The sequence below is a fragment of the Bombus vancouverensis genome, chromosome 2, assembly GCF_051014615.1.
Source record: "Bombus vancouverensis nearcticus chromosome 2, iyBomVanc1_principal, whole genome shotgun sequence".
In the NCBI taxonomy this organism is placed as follows: Eukaryota; Metazoa; Arthropoda; class Insecta; order Hymenoptera; family Apidae; genus Bombus; species Bombus vancouverensis.
Window position 1 is genome coordinate 1,786,117 of NC_134912.1, and position 15,445 is coordinate 1,801,561.

Below are 15,445 nucleotides of genomic sequence, written 5' to 3' on the forward strand. Positions count from 1 at the left end.
TCGAAGGTTTTCTATGTATGAAAAATATTTAGCAGAGAATAAGCATATTTTTAATATAATGCATTTATATTATATATCAATGAATTTTTTACATCAAATACTTTACATTCTCAATTTATTTACGTTTTTATAACGTTACATCCAATAAAGAGTCCTTATCTTTAATATTTTCTTTTATTTTGTTAATTTTACAATATAAAGTTTGATAAAAGAATTACTGCAAGTCGGAAGATCTTCTAAAATGCGCAGAGGTCGTAAACGGGCCTTCATCGGCAAATCCAGCGATCTCTTGTGGGATAATTGCATATTCTTCTACACTAGTGCATGGTCTACACATACATTCTAAAGGCGCCTTGGTAATTACCTATGAACGAATAATTAGGTGGTAAATTGAATTATTTATATATATACATCCTTAAATTTTATTAAGTAAAAATATTTCCATATGATTTGTTATATTGATGTTAATTATAAATTATATAAACAAACATGATTTTGTATTTATGAATAGTTCTTATAGGATAATCCAATTCAAATGACGCGCGATATTCATTTTCAGATGCGCTTTCCACTGATCAGTTAGACAAAAACAATATGGCTGTGAGGAACTCATGGTATCAAAAGATTTGCTCCTGATTTTATAGTGCGAGTGACTAATCGGCCAACACTTCATTAATTTATTACATTTATCCAAAATATTAAAAAATCTATGATTAAGTCAAAGCATTAACCTAACCTTTCGGAATTTTTTTTCGCCTGGTTTGGCTCTCGGACAAAATAAGGATACACTGGCCTCTCGTTCACCGCTTTCTTGACAACACATGCAACTCCTCTCCATTTGCCAAATTTTTGATCCAGATACCTGTAGAAACAGGTACGAATGAATAGATGTTTATATATATTAATTTGTCAATTTTCCATGAAATAAATGGTTGAGATAACATTGTGCAGAATACTATGATATTCAGTAAATATGAATATAAAACTGATGCCTAACTGTATGTTTATAGGAATTATAAATAATATAAGTAACAGAAAATACTTACATTATAACCATGAATGAAAAACAGTGATACCTACATCTTATTATGCACGCTTATACAAATCAGAATATTATAAATGTTTAAAAGAATATTTTAAAGAATATTTTTAAGTTTAAATGTTTACATAAACTTCGATTATTTTAATGTTAATATTAATATAAAATAATATAAACTGATTATATATAATAAAATTTGAAAGATTTTTAAAACTAATTAATATAAGTAATATGTTTTTATTTATTTTTAATCAGTAATTAATGAAAAAATATAAAACTAAACAAATATTTCTTAAAGAATTGTCTATTGATTGTTTTTATTCTTAATGTAGGGAAGATTCATAAATTTATTTGTATAAAAATAAAATACAATGTATTTTTCTATATTTGAAATGTTTTTATTTGTTTATATTGATATATTTGTAAGTAAAATTACTTGTTTCTTTATATATTACCTGTAGGTAACTGCTACAACGTCCTCTACAAGCATAACTAGGAATTGGTTTTGGAACACATCCTGGATATTGCAAAAAGTGAATAACTGGAGTTGCTTGACATTCATCAACGCCTATAAGAGCTTCTGCAGTTTCGCTTAGCAGGCATATTAAAACGCTGGCACCTACTACACAGTAAGTAATAGAATAATATAAATGTTACATTGACATACATTATACTTTTATGTTTCTTATTTTGCTTATAATTTCAGTTATAAAATTTAATTTATTTTATTTGCTTATATTAATTTTAATGTCAATGTACAACACAAGTATTATAATTCTTTATTTACCAATATGATATAGTAACATAGTGTTAGCACGATATTTTTCCTCTTAGATCTACCACTTTACTGTGCTTAGAGATTGTACGTTCTATCCTTTTATACCCTGTAGGTGATCATGTTTTCTCCCTTCCCTTTTCATACGTATGTTAATAGCACTAAGAAAGGGATTAAATATATGGTATATAGAAGTACTATTAGGAAATAAAAATGTTTTTGAAAATATTGTTTCATACATATAGCAAACACTTTCATACTTTAGATTTATAAATAATATTTTTTATAATCTTCAATGATAATATTCTATGAAAGCAATTTGTTATAAGTAAAGTCAAAGTTTAATTTCCTATAATTTTTTATACATGACAACTTTTTTTATATTGTTATACTTTTATTATAAATTATCACTATATATTTACAAATATAATGACATTTGTAATGGTAATAATTATATGCATGATATATCAACTACACATATATGTATATAAAAATTATATTCTATAATACTATAATCTTGATAGCAATTAAAACCTCTAAATCATGAATAATTTTTAGAATATTATAATCAATACAAGTTCTAGTTACATGTTAAATTTTATTTATATTTATATATTTATAATTTTATCTACATACAAAATTTCTTTTAATTTTAAACAATTCCTTTTTAAATCAATTGTTTATACAATTAATATTACATAATATTATTTTCCATTGCAGTATAATAGACTTTGACAATAATTTGTTGTACATTACCATAGTGAAAATTATAATATTCAAACAATAAACTGTATATAAACTATGGTGCTTCATTGATTTAAATGGCAAAGAATTATTTTGTATATTTTACAGCATATATACATATTTCTAGCTGTTAAAAATTCTAAAATATAGTATTATTAGTATTTTTTATAATGTTATTATTTATAATGTTATTATTTAGCTTAGCTTTTAACTATTTTATTCATGATAAAATTGGAAAATTAATTATTTGTTATATGTTAGTTATACTAATAACCAGTTCATTTTATCTATTATTTTAATAATGTTTTAATCTATTTGTTGTAATAATATGCATTAATATAATCTATGTGAAATTTAATTGATAATTATCTGGAATTCCATTCATGATTATATTAAATATTTTATATAATTTTTTTTTATAAATAAAATTCTATTTTTGTTAAAATTTCTAGTCATAAATAAATTAAATTTTATTACTCATTAGTTATGGAAACAAAATTATATATAATATAAAAACCAACAATCTTATATTGAGCATCCTAATATCTATCATTGTTTTTTAGTATTTAATTTATAACATTTCAAAATACACATTTAGTTAATCTGGCATTGTAGTTTTTAATTGTATATTTTTTAATACAGTTTACAAATATAAGAGGAAAGGGAAAGTAAATTGTCTTAAATATGTTCTATGTTTTTATTTTAAATCACATTATTTGTATTACATATAATTTCTATTTTATATTTTATTAATGCTTTTATAAAATATTTTCATATTTATCGGGATATATCACCGCATTTAATACATTTACATTCTGCTGGTTCTCTTATCTTGATTTCCATTACTCCATCTTCTTCATTCATTAATTTTATTCCATCTGCATCATAACAATGGTGTAGTGTGATGTGCCTTTCTTTTAAATAACTCTCACGACAGCAATAACATTCCTATTGGGGAAATAAAAATAAATTTCAAAAATGTGTATTTCATTACTTTTATACGAATTTTGTTCTTCTTTTAAACAGTATCCTCACCTTTGAGAATCCTGTTGTACTTGCAACACTTGGTTGTACCTGTGAACTGCAAAACCCTTCACATTTTGTAACAGTTATATCTCCACTACATGTTCGTTTTAATCGACCTATTTCATCATATTGATCTAAAATAATCAAAAAATATCTTCGTTTTACATATACTTGCTTGTATATGAAGCTAATTAATTCAAAATAAAAATAGTACCTTTTGTAATATGTACTTCTGACTGTAGTGTTTCACAATTTTCATCATCTGTTACTTGAGCAACTGTGTCATTCATATATATAAACGCTGTTAATACAAAGAAAAGTGCAAATATAAACATTGTGATAGAAATTCCTTTAAGTGATATTTGTTTTACTTAATCTGTTTTGAATATAGTAAAGGTATGGTCAAAGATTCTGACTGAAATGAAAGAACAGAAAATAAAACAGATGCTTTTATAGGTAACTTTCCCTCCAACATGTTGTTACTTAGGGGTGCTGAACTCCTGCTAGGAAATAATAGCATAGCTGAATCAGGATAAGTTTCCCTTGCTTTTACATTGTACACTGCTAGATTTTTTTCTACTGTACTTTTTCAGTATTTTGCATTATGACTCTAATGGATCTTTTATGTCTTCATACACTGTGGGTGACCACACTAAAGAAGCATTACTGATGTTATTTAGATGCTGAATCTTGTATGCTTTTTATAAGATTTCTTTACTGTATGATTAAAACATAGGTATAAGTAAAAACATGGTAAATTTTGATTTTACCTTTTTTTATTTATATGCACTTTTAATTGAAGTAATACAAATTAAAATAGCATTAGTGATCGTTTCTTGTATCTCCTGGACAATTATCTCTTAAATCATCTTCATCTAGATGTGCTACTCCACACCAAATACAATAAAAATATTTTTCTCTTAAATATTTAGTTAAAATTTCAAGTTTTCCACTAACAGGCAAAACATCATCATCTTCCTCTGTATCACTATTATCATCATCTTCATTATCTTGAGGTAACCAAAACCACATTTCTCGAGGCTTTTTTATCTCTTGTTGCATATCTAATTTCTGACAAACTTTTTGGCTTTTATACAAGTCTGTCTTTAATAATTGTTCTGTTCTTTTTTGTGCGATTCTATCTCGAAAATCCTTCATACACTTATTATCTAATTTATCGTGATGCGAATTATCTTTCTTTTTCCTTTCTTTTTTTGCAATTCCTTCCCCTAAACCTTGCCTGTCTAATTTTACTTTAAGGCTAATTGGCTCAATCCTTCCTGATCCTGTTTTACCTATGCCTTGACCAGGTTTATATCCCATTTTCATAATCATTTCATAACCTAAGAATAAATTCATAAATTTGTATAATCAAGCATTACAATAATATAATATGCCATTAAACCACAAATGTTAGTAGAAACAAAAAAAAAACAAACCTTTATTAGAACTTGTAATTGCAGAGGATAAGCCTGCTTCTCTTTTTTCTTCCTCAATATGTTTTATGCTATTTTTTTCATCTAATTTTGTTTCAATCTGAGTTTTCTTCTTCATAAGTTCAAATTTTCTTTTATCTGCATGTCGATATATGAGACTCGATGAAGTAGATTTTTCAATTCCATGTAAAAATTTATCTGACATATAATCTTCTGTATCTGACATGTTTATTTATTCGTTTATTTTTTGTGACGTTTTATTGTTATAAATATAAATTATGTTATTGTTTCTTGGCTATTTATACATGAAACACAAAGTCTTATAAAATTACAAAATACTTATTAATCACTGAAAAAAAAGATATACATAGCTACTTGAACATATATGTGTATAGTATGTACATACATGTAAAATATTTATATGTTATTAAGTTACTTATATTCTTTTATTTCACATCTCAGTTATAAGAAGTAAATATAAAATTATATATAATCAAAAAATGAATTGATATTGAATATTAGAATATTTATACATGATTTGTACGTTAAAAATTCCATGAACTTTGTTTAGAACCGTGAAATTTACTACGTAACCTTATTTAGGTTATATTCACAGTGTATCCGGATACAATAAGCTATTCGACAAACATCGATCTTCATATGTTTTCATATAAGAATATTCAAATCGAATATTTTTAAAGGTATTCATTAACTCTATAATAGTTTTATTTATCTTGTTCAGTTATTTACAATGTTTTATGAACAACAATTTTATATTTGCATGATTTTTGTGAATCGTACGTAAATTAATATCTGGTATTCAATCATAAAAATTTGTACTAATTAGAATTTCATAAACAGAAATAAATTTTTTATACATAAAAATGAATTCCAATAACTCATTGTGAATTAATTATTCCAGTTTTGAAAGTACAACATTTAATAAGCTATTACTCTGAAATTATAAAACTTTAGATATGTACATTATAAAATTTGCGTTATAAAAATAAGCTACCAATACTTCTAAATATAAATTATCCTTTTTATTGATCATATTAGTATTTTATCAAGTACTAGCATTATTAGAAACGCCGTGAATACGTATATTCATTTTGTATTTTTAATTAATTTTTAAAAGATTTTTTTATAACGATATTATTATCCTATTCTCTTGTGCAAGTCTATCTGAGTTCACTGATGCATGCGATGTCCATCGATATTTATATGGAAATATTTCCTTTATACTACACATTTTGTATTTTGTAAACAAAAATATAAATATATTCTTTAATACGATAAACAAAAATACAAGACCAGAATATTATATATTGTATTTTTCTATTTTATGTTGTGACAGTAATTAATACTTCTATATTATAGAGTATTAACCTTTTACGATAGACTTAATAAATTTGTTTTGCTAAATATAAATAACATAGAATAAATAGCATAAAATAGACATTTTTTAAAAATTAGCATAATTATTTGAAAGAAGATTTAATGATTTTAGTTATTTATGAATAGTGCTTTATATCACTGATTCGAAATATATACACCAATTTTATAGTTTTTAATTCTGCCATTGGTTCTTTGGTTATAAATGCCTTTTTAAATGTCTCTCTTTAAATACGTTTCTTTCTCTTGTGAATGACTGTCGCGATGTAGCACGCCCAAGTGTCTACTTTGAATTTGCTACACCGTTGTAGTCGTATAGATGACTATACTGCCGTCGGTCGATAAACAGCGAAACGCGGAACTGAAAAGTACTGAGTTAAAGGAATGTGGACCGCTTGTATCTTAATACAGTAATGCAGTAGTTCGAGAATAATATATTTGATCTTAATCTAGTTGATCACAACATCACTCGGTTTATCATGTTCGAGTATTGTTGAATACGCATTGTGTATTTCACACTTTTCTAATGAACTTCCTTGAATGTATCGTCGAAGACATCAAAGTGCAAGGGAACTGGTACGAAGGACGAAAGTGTGAAAGCGTACGCTCACTGCTACTTACTCGAAGAAACATATCTTTTGGCTATTCTTAATGCGTTCGAAATATTCGATTTCATTATATTGTTGATGAAACGTTCGTTTGTTTAATTAACCAACCAAGGAACATTCTGGACTCGAGTAATTGACGAATACAGTGTAACTGTAACGTTTGTACGAGGAATTTTATGATAAATAGAAAAAGAAACACCACAAGACTGTTGAGATAGTAACGGAAATTTTTTTATTGCAAAAACATGTGAATTCGTATGTCACTTATTATTATGACAAATTTTAAGTTTTGGAAAGTTGATGTATGATCCTCATGTTCAAATTATAGGATCGAGTGTGAATAGTAACTTCCGTGACAAACCAACACGATAGTAAAAATATTCGATGATATTAAAACGCGTGACTTTGAAATTTCACAATTTCCCTCTTCTTCATTATGTATCAATAATTCCTTTTTCATACGAGTTTTAAACTTTTCTTGAAAAACTTGCCATTCTTTGGATTTTACATCGGCTATGGTTGTAGCCAGTGGTGAGTGGGTACAAAATGCCAGTTTTCCTGCCAGTCAGAATTCCAACTTGAAAATAAACTCTATGCAAAACAACAAAATGACAGCCAAAGGAATTTTAATTTGCCGTGATAATTCTCATCCTTTTGAAGAACGTACATTGACACTGGAGCAACCTGTTAAAATTGGTCGCTCTGTGGCAAGAGCCAGAGCTACACCAAACAATGCCATTTTTGATTGTAAAGTATTATCTAGAAACCACGCACTGCTATGGTATTCAGGTGGAAAGTTTTTTTTACAAGACACACGTAGCAGTAATGGTACATTTGTTAATAATCAAAGACTCAGTGCAGCTAGTTTAGAATCAGCACCTAAAGAAGTATGTTCTGGTGACATAGTGCAATTTGGAGTAGATGTGATAGAAAGTACAAAAAAAGTTAGACATGGATGTATAGTTGCAACATTAAAATTATATTTGCCAGATGGAAAAGAAGCTAAAGCTAGTCTTAGTACATCGGTTGCATCTCCACTCAATAATGTTTCATTGGAAGATGTGTACAAGCTGAATCAAGTCATGCAAGAAGCCTCAAAACGCGAGAAAGCACTTTATTCTAAGTTAGTACATCTTCAACAACTTGTAGCAAATACTCGAAAGGCTGCTAATCAATCTTGGAAAGCATTGATAACAGAGGATCGGTTATTATCTTGGGTGGAGAGTATGGAAAATCAACTGGCTGTTTATTCTAAAAATTATACGGAAGATAAAATTAGAAACGAATTGGTATTGCTTCAGGAAGAAAAAGTACATTACCAAAATTCAGCAAAAGAGGCATTACAGAAAGTATTACAAGAAAAATTAGAGGTAACTCAGAGATTAGTCCAATTAGAAGCACGTTTAAATGAAACAGAAGAAGAATGTCAAAGCCTTCATAATGTAGCAAAATATAGTCAATCAGAGTTTGAAGAGTTATGTAGCAAATATACAGAAGCACAAAAAAAATTACAAGAAACTACAAATAAACTAAAAGAAAGTGAAGAAAAAATACAGGATATAGTACAAAGCACAGAGCAAGAAAAGCAAGAATTTTTAAAGAGACTCGAAGATCAATCTAGAATTGAGAAAAATTTGCAGGCAAGATTACGTGATTCTCGATTAGATTCTGTGAATATCTATAAGCAGATCACAGCCCTCAGAAATTACATGCAAATTTTGCAGGACATGAATTCAAAATTAATAACAACTGGCATAGTAGATGCAAAGGATGAAGAAAATCCTATAGAAGCCATCAATATTATTCTTAATAAGTTAAATTCCATTCATGTTGACAATGTAGACATCGATTTAGAGACAAAAATGGACTTTTATTCTGTGAAAGATGAACAAGATAATCAAATTAATTCACAAGATATTGATTCAAATCAGCTAAAAAATTCTGATGATTCTTTTTCAAAAGAACAATTAGATGATTCATTGGTTAATAATGATAATTCAACGGAATATATTTTACCACCACCATCTCGAAAAACTTTAGTTAATGGAAATGTAAATATAAATAATACAGATATGAATTCAGAATCTGATGCTAATTCAGATGCAACAGATGATACGTGCAGTATTACCAGTGATGATACAAGTGAAAAATCTGTTATAGAAGTTAAAAAAGAAGAACCTGTGTATAAAGTAGCAGAAGAAATTTTTGTACCTTATAAAATGGAAGTTAGATTTATGTGCGAAGAAAATGTTAAACAGCTGGAAATTTCTCATTTACCTCAAACTGTACAGAAATTAAAGGGAAACGAAGAAACAGAAATGAATGTTGGCAGCATGAGCAATATTAACATCACTTCAAATGAGCCTGTCTCTATGGAAATTAATCAACTTGAAAAGAAAGATGAAACAGATAAAGATAGCAGTGAATTAGATGAAGAATATGAAGAAGAACATTTAGAAGGAGATTATGTCAAAACTCTAAAACCATTATCTAAGAATGATACCATACAGCAATGTGTGCATATCAGAGAATATTTACTGCAAACTTTGATAGGATCTCTAGATTCGCTAAAAGTTGAAGACAATTTAGAATCGCAGCAAACCATCAAGAAAGAGCTAGAAAGCCTAAAGGAATGGTTAATTTGTGAATCTCACGAAGAAATTGTTGAGAAGCTAAAACAACTGTATTATCGTGCCAAGAACGAAGCTCAAAGAATTCAAGAGCTCCATGAAGAATTGGTTATTTTAAAAGAAAAGTACAATGCATTTGTTGAAGAAAAAGCAGAGCTCTTGAAAAAATATACATCTGTTAAAGCACAATGCGGTGATTTGTTAAATACAACTTACACTATACCGATACATTATGTGGCACCTATTGCAATTATATTAATATGGATGTTGCTTGAAAAAATATTTTAATGTCTTTCTTTTTGTTTTTTGTATATAACTTTAACATTGATTAATATTAAAGTTTCCTTTCTTTTCCCTTTTATTTTCGTAATTTTTTTGTATCGTTTGCTAAATACTTCGAGAATACAGAATATAACAAATTGGGTAGCGTGTAGGTTCAACAAAAAAGTCTTGAACATTTTTATACCAACAAAAATATTAAGAATTGTATATATTTTTCCGATATTATTGTTGAAGCACCAATCTCAAAAACCTGCTCTGATAAATGACAAGAATAATGCAAACGTATACCATGTTACCGTTTAAAAACAAGGAACCAAAATCAAATTAAGCAGAGAATTGTAGCAATAAATATGTACATAGAACAAAATTCTAGGCTAGGAGAAAATGTATTAGAAAAAATATAGACAATACCATGTAAAATGTTCAACATGCTGCCAATCTCGATATCATATCTTCTTGAATAAAATGGTATTAATCTCTATTTACAGATATTACACACGTTTACGTCATTATTTTTTGCGATCAATTCAAGCACTGCACCCTACGACTCAAATGTATCATTACATAAATTATAAATAACGTTTATATGCAAAGAACGATTTTTATAAATGCCTGTGTCGATATATCCTACGTCTTGATAAACTTTCCTTAATATATTTCTTGTAGAATTAGTGGTTTGAAATCCGTTCTAATTAAAAATACTCGTTATTTATTTAAACGATTTCGGAATTATTTGTGTTCAAAGTGTAAACCATTAATTAATTCGGCTCTTTTGACATTTTTTAATGTTAAGAATTTTAATGAGAAATGTAGTAATTATGATAATGATAAGCTGAAATAAGTCGAATTATCATGCTCTTTGATCAATAACTACATTATTATATTATCTTTTAATTGTAAATTAAAGAAATTATTTAATGTTAAGTCTTAGTCGATTTTAAATTGCAGCTGTTTTTTCCTTTTTCAACATGTAATTATCTTCTGTACATACATAAAAAATAATTTGTTATATTATATGTTATATAATAGCTTGAAGAATTGATCAATAATTTTTTCATTTCCCATTTCGTTATACATATTATGTGCTTTTCTTTTTTTATTTTCTGTTTTCCCCTTTTTTTTATTTTTTACTAGTAGAATGACAATAGAAGCATATCGATTCGAACGACCTAATAAATTTTAAGACGAAAATGATTCTTCAGTGCGAAATTTTTACTGTGGTTCTTATTATTAAATCGATGTATTTAGCGGTTTTCCAAATATGATGGCCTAGATGTCTATTTCTAACAAAGAAGAACAAAAAAAAAAGACGGACAATGTTGTAGTTATACTTTTCTATTTATTCTTTTTATACGAACGCGACTAAAATTAATCGTATTTTTTTAATTCACTAATAGTTTAGTTACAGTGCCATTGCCCGATCTATTTTTGCCCTATTAAACGCTAGATACCGATCGATTGTAAAAGCGAATGATATAAAGTGTGTTCAGTTCCCCAAAAAAGAACATTGGCCTGACCACTTTATAGGGACGTTACTTTCTTGGTAGATTGAAATTATATTTACGATCGTGAAGGTTTATATAAATAATAAGGTAATATTGTATATAACATTGTTGACCTCTTACCACTCATGTAATAATCATTATATAAAAAAAATAAAAATTAATTTAACTGAAGTCTTTTACTCTTCTTCACCAACAACCTATGTTAATCATCGATCAATTTATACAATGAATATGGAAATTTATTAAATAATATCTGCAAAAATCAGATATTGAAACATTAACAAGGAAATTTTAAACACATTATACATGTTCTATGTTACACATATATACATGTTACACATATTCTATTCATTATACTAATACCTACTCACAGTAATTAACATTATGGCTTAATATTGTGGTGCATAATTACAACTCGTACGAGGTGTAATTATAGTTCGTATACGTGTTGGATTGTAGCGTCTTGAATTACCAAATTGTAGTAAAGTTCAGAAAATGCTTCTGTGATATAATACCGTTTTTTGGCATGACTACATATACGCGAACTAAAAATAATCTCCACCGCGAGAGAGTTGCGTAATCGTAATAAATATTTTAATCATTTAATCTTTCGGCGATATATAATTAAACAATTGGGCAAGGTAGTTCTTCTTTTTTACAACATTGTATACGTATATGCCAAATTATTTTCAAAGTATAAAAATAGCTTTATTTATATGCGTGTATGTACGTAAGTTGATTAAGTTAAGCATTAAATGTTACAGGATTTTACGCAACAAGAAAAATATTATCTTCTCTATTTGTTATACCCAGAGATTTTTCTTTACGATACACCTTTGCCGACTATGTTACGTAAGTGCAGAAGGATGCAAGTCAAGCACGTTTTAAAATGAAGTAACAAATTAACGGCATCATAGAAAATATTTGAAATGACTCAAAAATATATATTTATCATATATTTATCAATTGTTAAAATAAATCTTGCGTTCCTAAATGTTTTTCTGATAAATAATTCTAAAAACAATTCGATGTTGCAAGAATCATTTTATTTTGACTGGTTTTGTCAACTTATTTTATGATTCTATACTGACATACTCGATATCGATATTGTTCTAACGTTCCAGTTTTTGACAATAGGAAAATCGATGACAATGTATTTTATTTCCTATGTTCGATTTTACAAATTCTATCTTTGTACAAAATAAATTGATTTACCTGTTACCAATTGTATTATAATAAACTGTTTTGTAATTACAGCACATACGTATAACGCGTGAGTAATAACGATTGATTAAGAATTCGTTACGAGGTATGATCGCAATGTATCATCGATGAAGAAGCTGAAAAAAAAGTCGGATAGCACGAGAGGCGGGCAAGCGAGCAAGACAGTAGGCGCGACGAATGTAAGCGGAGATGCATCACCTACCCGCGTATGCAGAGATTTTCTGCGAAACGTGTGTCATAGGGGTAAACGTTGCAAGTATTTGCACGAACGTTCCGAGGACGATCCTGTAGAAGAATACACGTTCTGTCACGATTTTCAAAATGGGATGTGCAATTGGCCTGGCTGCAAATTCCTTCACTGCACAGAAAGTGAGGAGAAGAGATTTCGAGCAACAGGAGAATTACCTGCTCATATCTTGAGTAGGCTGAAAAATAACAATGAAAAGTCCGAATATCCAATGTGTAAGGATTTTATCAAGGGTAGCTGCCAAAGGACAAATTGTAAATTTAGACATTGGAAAAATGAAGAACCACAACATAATTTGATCACAACATCCCATCATAATGTGTCCAGGCCGCAGCACAATTTCAATGGTACGAGTAATGGTGAGAATCGCAGATACGAGGAGGATAGAAAGTGAGTCTCTTAAAAATTTTACTGTTTATTTTCTTTCTATCTAAATTATTTGATGTGTATCTTAAAAAAGACAAAACTTTCGTCAAATGTTTAATATATTTTGAAATGTCTCAAAATATCTTTGAAATATATTTGTTTAATGATATATTTATATATCTTTATAGCTTTCACTGGCAAATGGAAGATCAACACAATTTAGTCACAAATAATAGTTACAGTACGTCTTCACATCCACCTGATTATATAGGACCTCCTGAACCAAAGAGACGAATAGTTTCTGGTGAAACTGTTGTTCATTTTGAAACTTCACCACTCGTAGGCCAACATACCGCGCAACCGGTTACTCCAGGATATTATTATCCAGTGATACCGCGTAATGAAGCTAGAGCAATTGTTTTGGAAGATGAAAATGCGTTACTAAGAAAGAAAATAGAGGAATTAAAAAAGCAAGTCAGTTTGATTTAATTTTATTACTATAATTATTTTCAATTCGATATAATTCCATTGTTATAATTATTTTCTTTATGTTGTATATGTATAATTGACGTATTTATACGTTTTATTTCTTTAGGTTAGCGATCTAACAGCAACTAATGAATTTCTTTTGGATCAAAATGCTCAGTTAAGAATGTCAGGGAAACGAACTGCAAATGTAACAGCTGTTACAGTTCCAGCAGTTACTATCACAAACACTGTTCCACCATCGCAAGCTCCAACACCTCAACAAATGGTTAACGCAGCGGTAGCTGCTGGAACTTTACGTACAGTTACTGCAAGCGTTGCGACAGTTCCTGTAAGTATAGCTACAGTTGCGCCTGTTTCTATTGCAGCAGTTTCAATGGCACCAGTATCAATCCCGCCGCCTATCGTTACGATGGCTCAACAAACGATTACGATGAGCGGTTCAGGTCCTCAGGCAACTAATCAACAGCCACCTAATACACAGCAACCTGCTAGTTTACCTCTTTCGATATCCGGTGCTACTGCACCGTTGGTTTCGTATCCCATTATGACTCAAGAACTTAGGCCTGTGTTGCAGTAAATAAATTATAAGCACGAAGGGAACGTCAAATAGTACCTCAAGCACATAGACAAGTCAAGAGTGCTGTCTCCTGCATTCAGTCTTTCAAAATAATACTGTATTTCTTCGACTACCAGTAATGAATGCGAATGAAAAGAAAAAATGGAGAAAATGTCTGCAGACTATAAAAAAAAAGATGAAAATGTCATATTAATTAAAGAATGCGACATCTTAAATATTTATATAGGAACTCATAGAAATTATCATACAGAGCAAAAATAATGATCATAATTGTTTTGTACTATTATGTCTTACAGCTGCTTAAGTTGAATATTTTCGTTCCTTTCAATAATTTATTCTGCAGAACGTGAATGTCGACTACATTAATATGTTAATATGTGCAACACAATAAATGTCCAAAGTGTGTATAGATTTAGATTAATAAGAATATTGATCTAGAACCATGTCAGATGGTTAAAAATGATATTCTCTTATTCTTTTTTTAATAATGTAATATCATGAAGATACAAATAATTTTGTAGGTAATTTTTTGTATCATTAAAAAAATAATCTCGTACAAGTAAAAAATTTGTAAATTAAAAAAGATATAGATAAGAAATGACTCGTTTAGACTAATATGTTAAGATAAGTACAAAACTAAAATGAAGCATGTAAATGAATTATATTGAAAGTTCAAAGTTAAGGTTTATCACTACGACAAAAATGGTGGTGAACCTTATGATTGTTCTCTATGCACTGCTGTAAATAGTATTCTGTTGCTTCCTCATTTTCTCAGAAAAAATTTTTATACTTCCATCTTTTTAGCAAATAAGTTAACGATTCTTATAAAATAGTGATATTTTAATTAATTAAGTACTTATTGTGAACTTTTGTGTTTTTACAATTTTACTTAAGTAAATGGCTTTGGGTTTAGGTGATGGAAAGTAAAGACTATGGATTTAAACCTGACCCATAAATCTAAGAATCAGGTATACAGATAATGTAATATGCATCCCATAAACCAAATAAATATGTGTATGTTTTCAAGTCATATTACTATTAGTCATGGGTTAATATATGTGTATATATTTTGCGTATAAGATATTGAGCAATAAGTACTCGT

At 28.4% G+C, this 15,445-nt stretch overlaps 5 protein-coding genes across 9 annotated transcripts; 2 read left to right on the forward strand and 3 right to left on the reverse strand.

The window, feature by feature from the left end:
- Positions 1-115: 115 nt before the first annotated feature.
- Burs (Cuticle-tanning hormone bursicon) lies at positions 116-1,845 on the reverse strand. The gene is made up of 4 exons (XM_033346765.2): positions 1,827-1,845; positions 1,495-1,661; positions 737-862; positions 116-364 (listed from the first exon to the last, which is right to left on the reverse strand). Exons 1-4 carry the CDS (start codon positions 1,843-1,845, stop codon positions 215-217), a joined length of 462 nt encoding a protein of 153 aa, XP_033202656.1. The 3' UTR covers positions 116-214.
- LOC117163985 (zinc finger CCCH domain-containing protein 10) lies at positions 1,532-15,373 on the forward strand. Of its 3 annotated transcripts, XM_076627916.1 has the most exons (5): positions 1,532-1,668; positions 12,205-12,292; positions 12,698-13,301; positions 13,466-13,751; positions 13,873-15,373. In XM_076627916.1, exons 3-5 carry the CDS (start codon positions 12,772-12,774, stop codon positions 14,341-14,343), a joined length of 1,287 nt encoding a protein of 428 aa, XP_076484031.1. In that variant the 5' UTR covers positions 1,532-1,668; positions 12,205-12,292; positions 12,698-12,771; the 3' UTR covers positions 14,344-15,373. The 3 variants fall into 3 exon arrangements, with proteins under 3 accessions (XP_076484031.1, XP_033202653.1, XP_076484032.1); XM_033346762.2 differs by lacking the exon at positions 12,205-12,292 and having other exon boundaries at positions 1,533-1,668; XM_076627917.1 differs by lacking the exons at positions 1,532-1,668; positions 12,205-12,292 and adding an exon at positions 5,703-5,721.
- On the reverse strand, positions 3,254-3,923 carry Pburs (bursicon subunit partner of burs). The gene is made up of 3 exons (XM_033346766.2): positions 3,799-3,923; positions 3,594-3,718; positions 3,254-3,506 (listed from the first exon to the last, which is right to left on the reverse strand). Exons 1-3 carry the CDS (start codon positions 3,917-3,919, stop codon positions 3,336-3,338), a joined length of 417 nt encoding a protein of 138 aa, XP_033202657.1. The 5' UTR covers positions 3,920-3,923; the 3' UTR covers positions 3,254-3,335.
- Positions 4,119-5,818, reverse strand: LOC117163986 (G patch domain-containing protein 11). Of its 3 annotated transcripts, XR_013061885.1 has the most exons (4): positions 5,427-5,818; positions 5,024-5,315; positions 4,355-4,927; positions 4,119-4,236 (listed from the first exon to the last, which is right to left on the reverse strand). XR_013061885.1 is itself a non-coding variant. In XM_076627918.1 (3 exons), exons 2-3 carry the CDS (start codon positions 5,244-5,246, stop codon positions 4,407-4,409), a joined length of 744 nt encoding a protein of 247 aa, XP_076484033.1. In that variant the 5' UTR covers positions 5,247-5,315; positions 5,427-5,818; the 3' UTR covers positions 4,343-4,406. The 3 variants fall into 3 exon arrangements, 2 of the variants coding, with proteins under 2 accessions (XP_076484033.1, XP_033202654.2); XM_076627918.1 differs by lacking the exon at positions 4,119-4,236 and having other exon boundaries at positions 4,343-4,927; XM_033346763.2 differs by lacking the exons at positions 4,119-4,236; positions 5,427-5,818 and having other exon boundaries at positions 4,343-4,927; positions 5,024-5,381.
- On the forward strand, positions 6,092-10,429 carry Slmap (Sarcolemma associated protein). Its single transcript, XM_033346761.2, has one exon. It carries the CDS (start codon positions 7,539-7,541, stop codon positions 9,939-9,941), a length of 2,403 nt encoding a protein of 800 aa, XP_033202652.1. The 5' UTR covers positions 6,092-7,538; the 3' UTR covers positions 9,942-10,429.
- Positions 15,374-15,445: the final 72 nt, after the last annotated feature.

What these genes read in the sequence shown, in the direction of transcription:
- Burs (XM_033346765.2), bottom strand. An exon ending in GTTGTAGCAGTTACCTACAG is followed by an intron (nt 863 to 1,494) that starts GTAATATATAAA and finishes CTGTTTCTACAG; the next exon opens with GTATCTGGATCAAAAATTTG. An exon ending in GCGAAAAAAAATTCCGAAAG is followed by an intron (nt 365 to 736) that starts GTTAGGTTAATG and finishes ATTCGTTCATAG; the next exon opens with GTAATTACCAAGGCGCCTTT.
- Pburs (XM_033346766.2), bottom strand. Translation starts at nt 3,919, where the DNA reads ATGTTTATATTTGCACTTTTCTTTGTATTAACAGCGTTTATATATATG. An exon ending in AGAAGTACATATTACAAAAG is followed by an intron (nt 3,719 to 3,798) that starts GTACTATTTTTA and finishes TGATTATTTTAG; the next exon opens with ATCAATATGATGAAATAGGT. An exon ending in GTACAACAGGATTCTCAAAG is followed by an intron (nt 3,507 to 3,593) that starts GTGAGGATACTG and finishes TTTCCCCAATAG; the next exon opens with GAATGTTATTGCTGTCGTGA.
- LOC117163986 (XM_076627918.1), bottom strand. Translation starts at nt 5,246, where the DNA reads ATGTCAGATACAGAAGATTATATGTCAGATAAATTTTTACATGGAATT. An exon ending in AATTACAAGTTCTAATAAAG is followed by an intron (nt 4,928 to 5,023) that starts GTTTGTTTTTTT and finishes ATTTATTCTTAG; the next exon opens with GTTATGAAATGATTATGAAA.
- Slmap (XM_033346761.2), top strand. Translation starts at nt 7,539, where the DNA reads ATGGTTGTAGCCAGTGGTGAGTGGGTACAAAATGCCAGTTTTCCTGCC.
- LOC117163985 (XM_076627916.1), top strand. Translation starts at nt 12,772, where the DNA reads ATGAAGAAGCTGAAAAAAAAGTCGGATAGCACGAGAGGCGGGCAAGCG. An exon ending in AGATACGAGGAGGATAGAAA is followed by an intron (nt 13,302 to 13,465) that starts GTGAGTCTCTTA and finishes ATATCTTTATAG; the next exon opens with CTTTCACTGGCAAATGGAAG. An exon ending in TAGAGGAATTAAAAAAGCAA is followed by an intron (nt 13,752 to 13,872) that starts GTCAGTTTGATT and finishes TTATTTCTTTAG; the next exon opens with GTTAGCGATCTAACAGCAAC.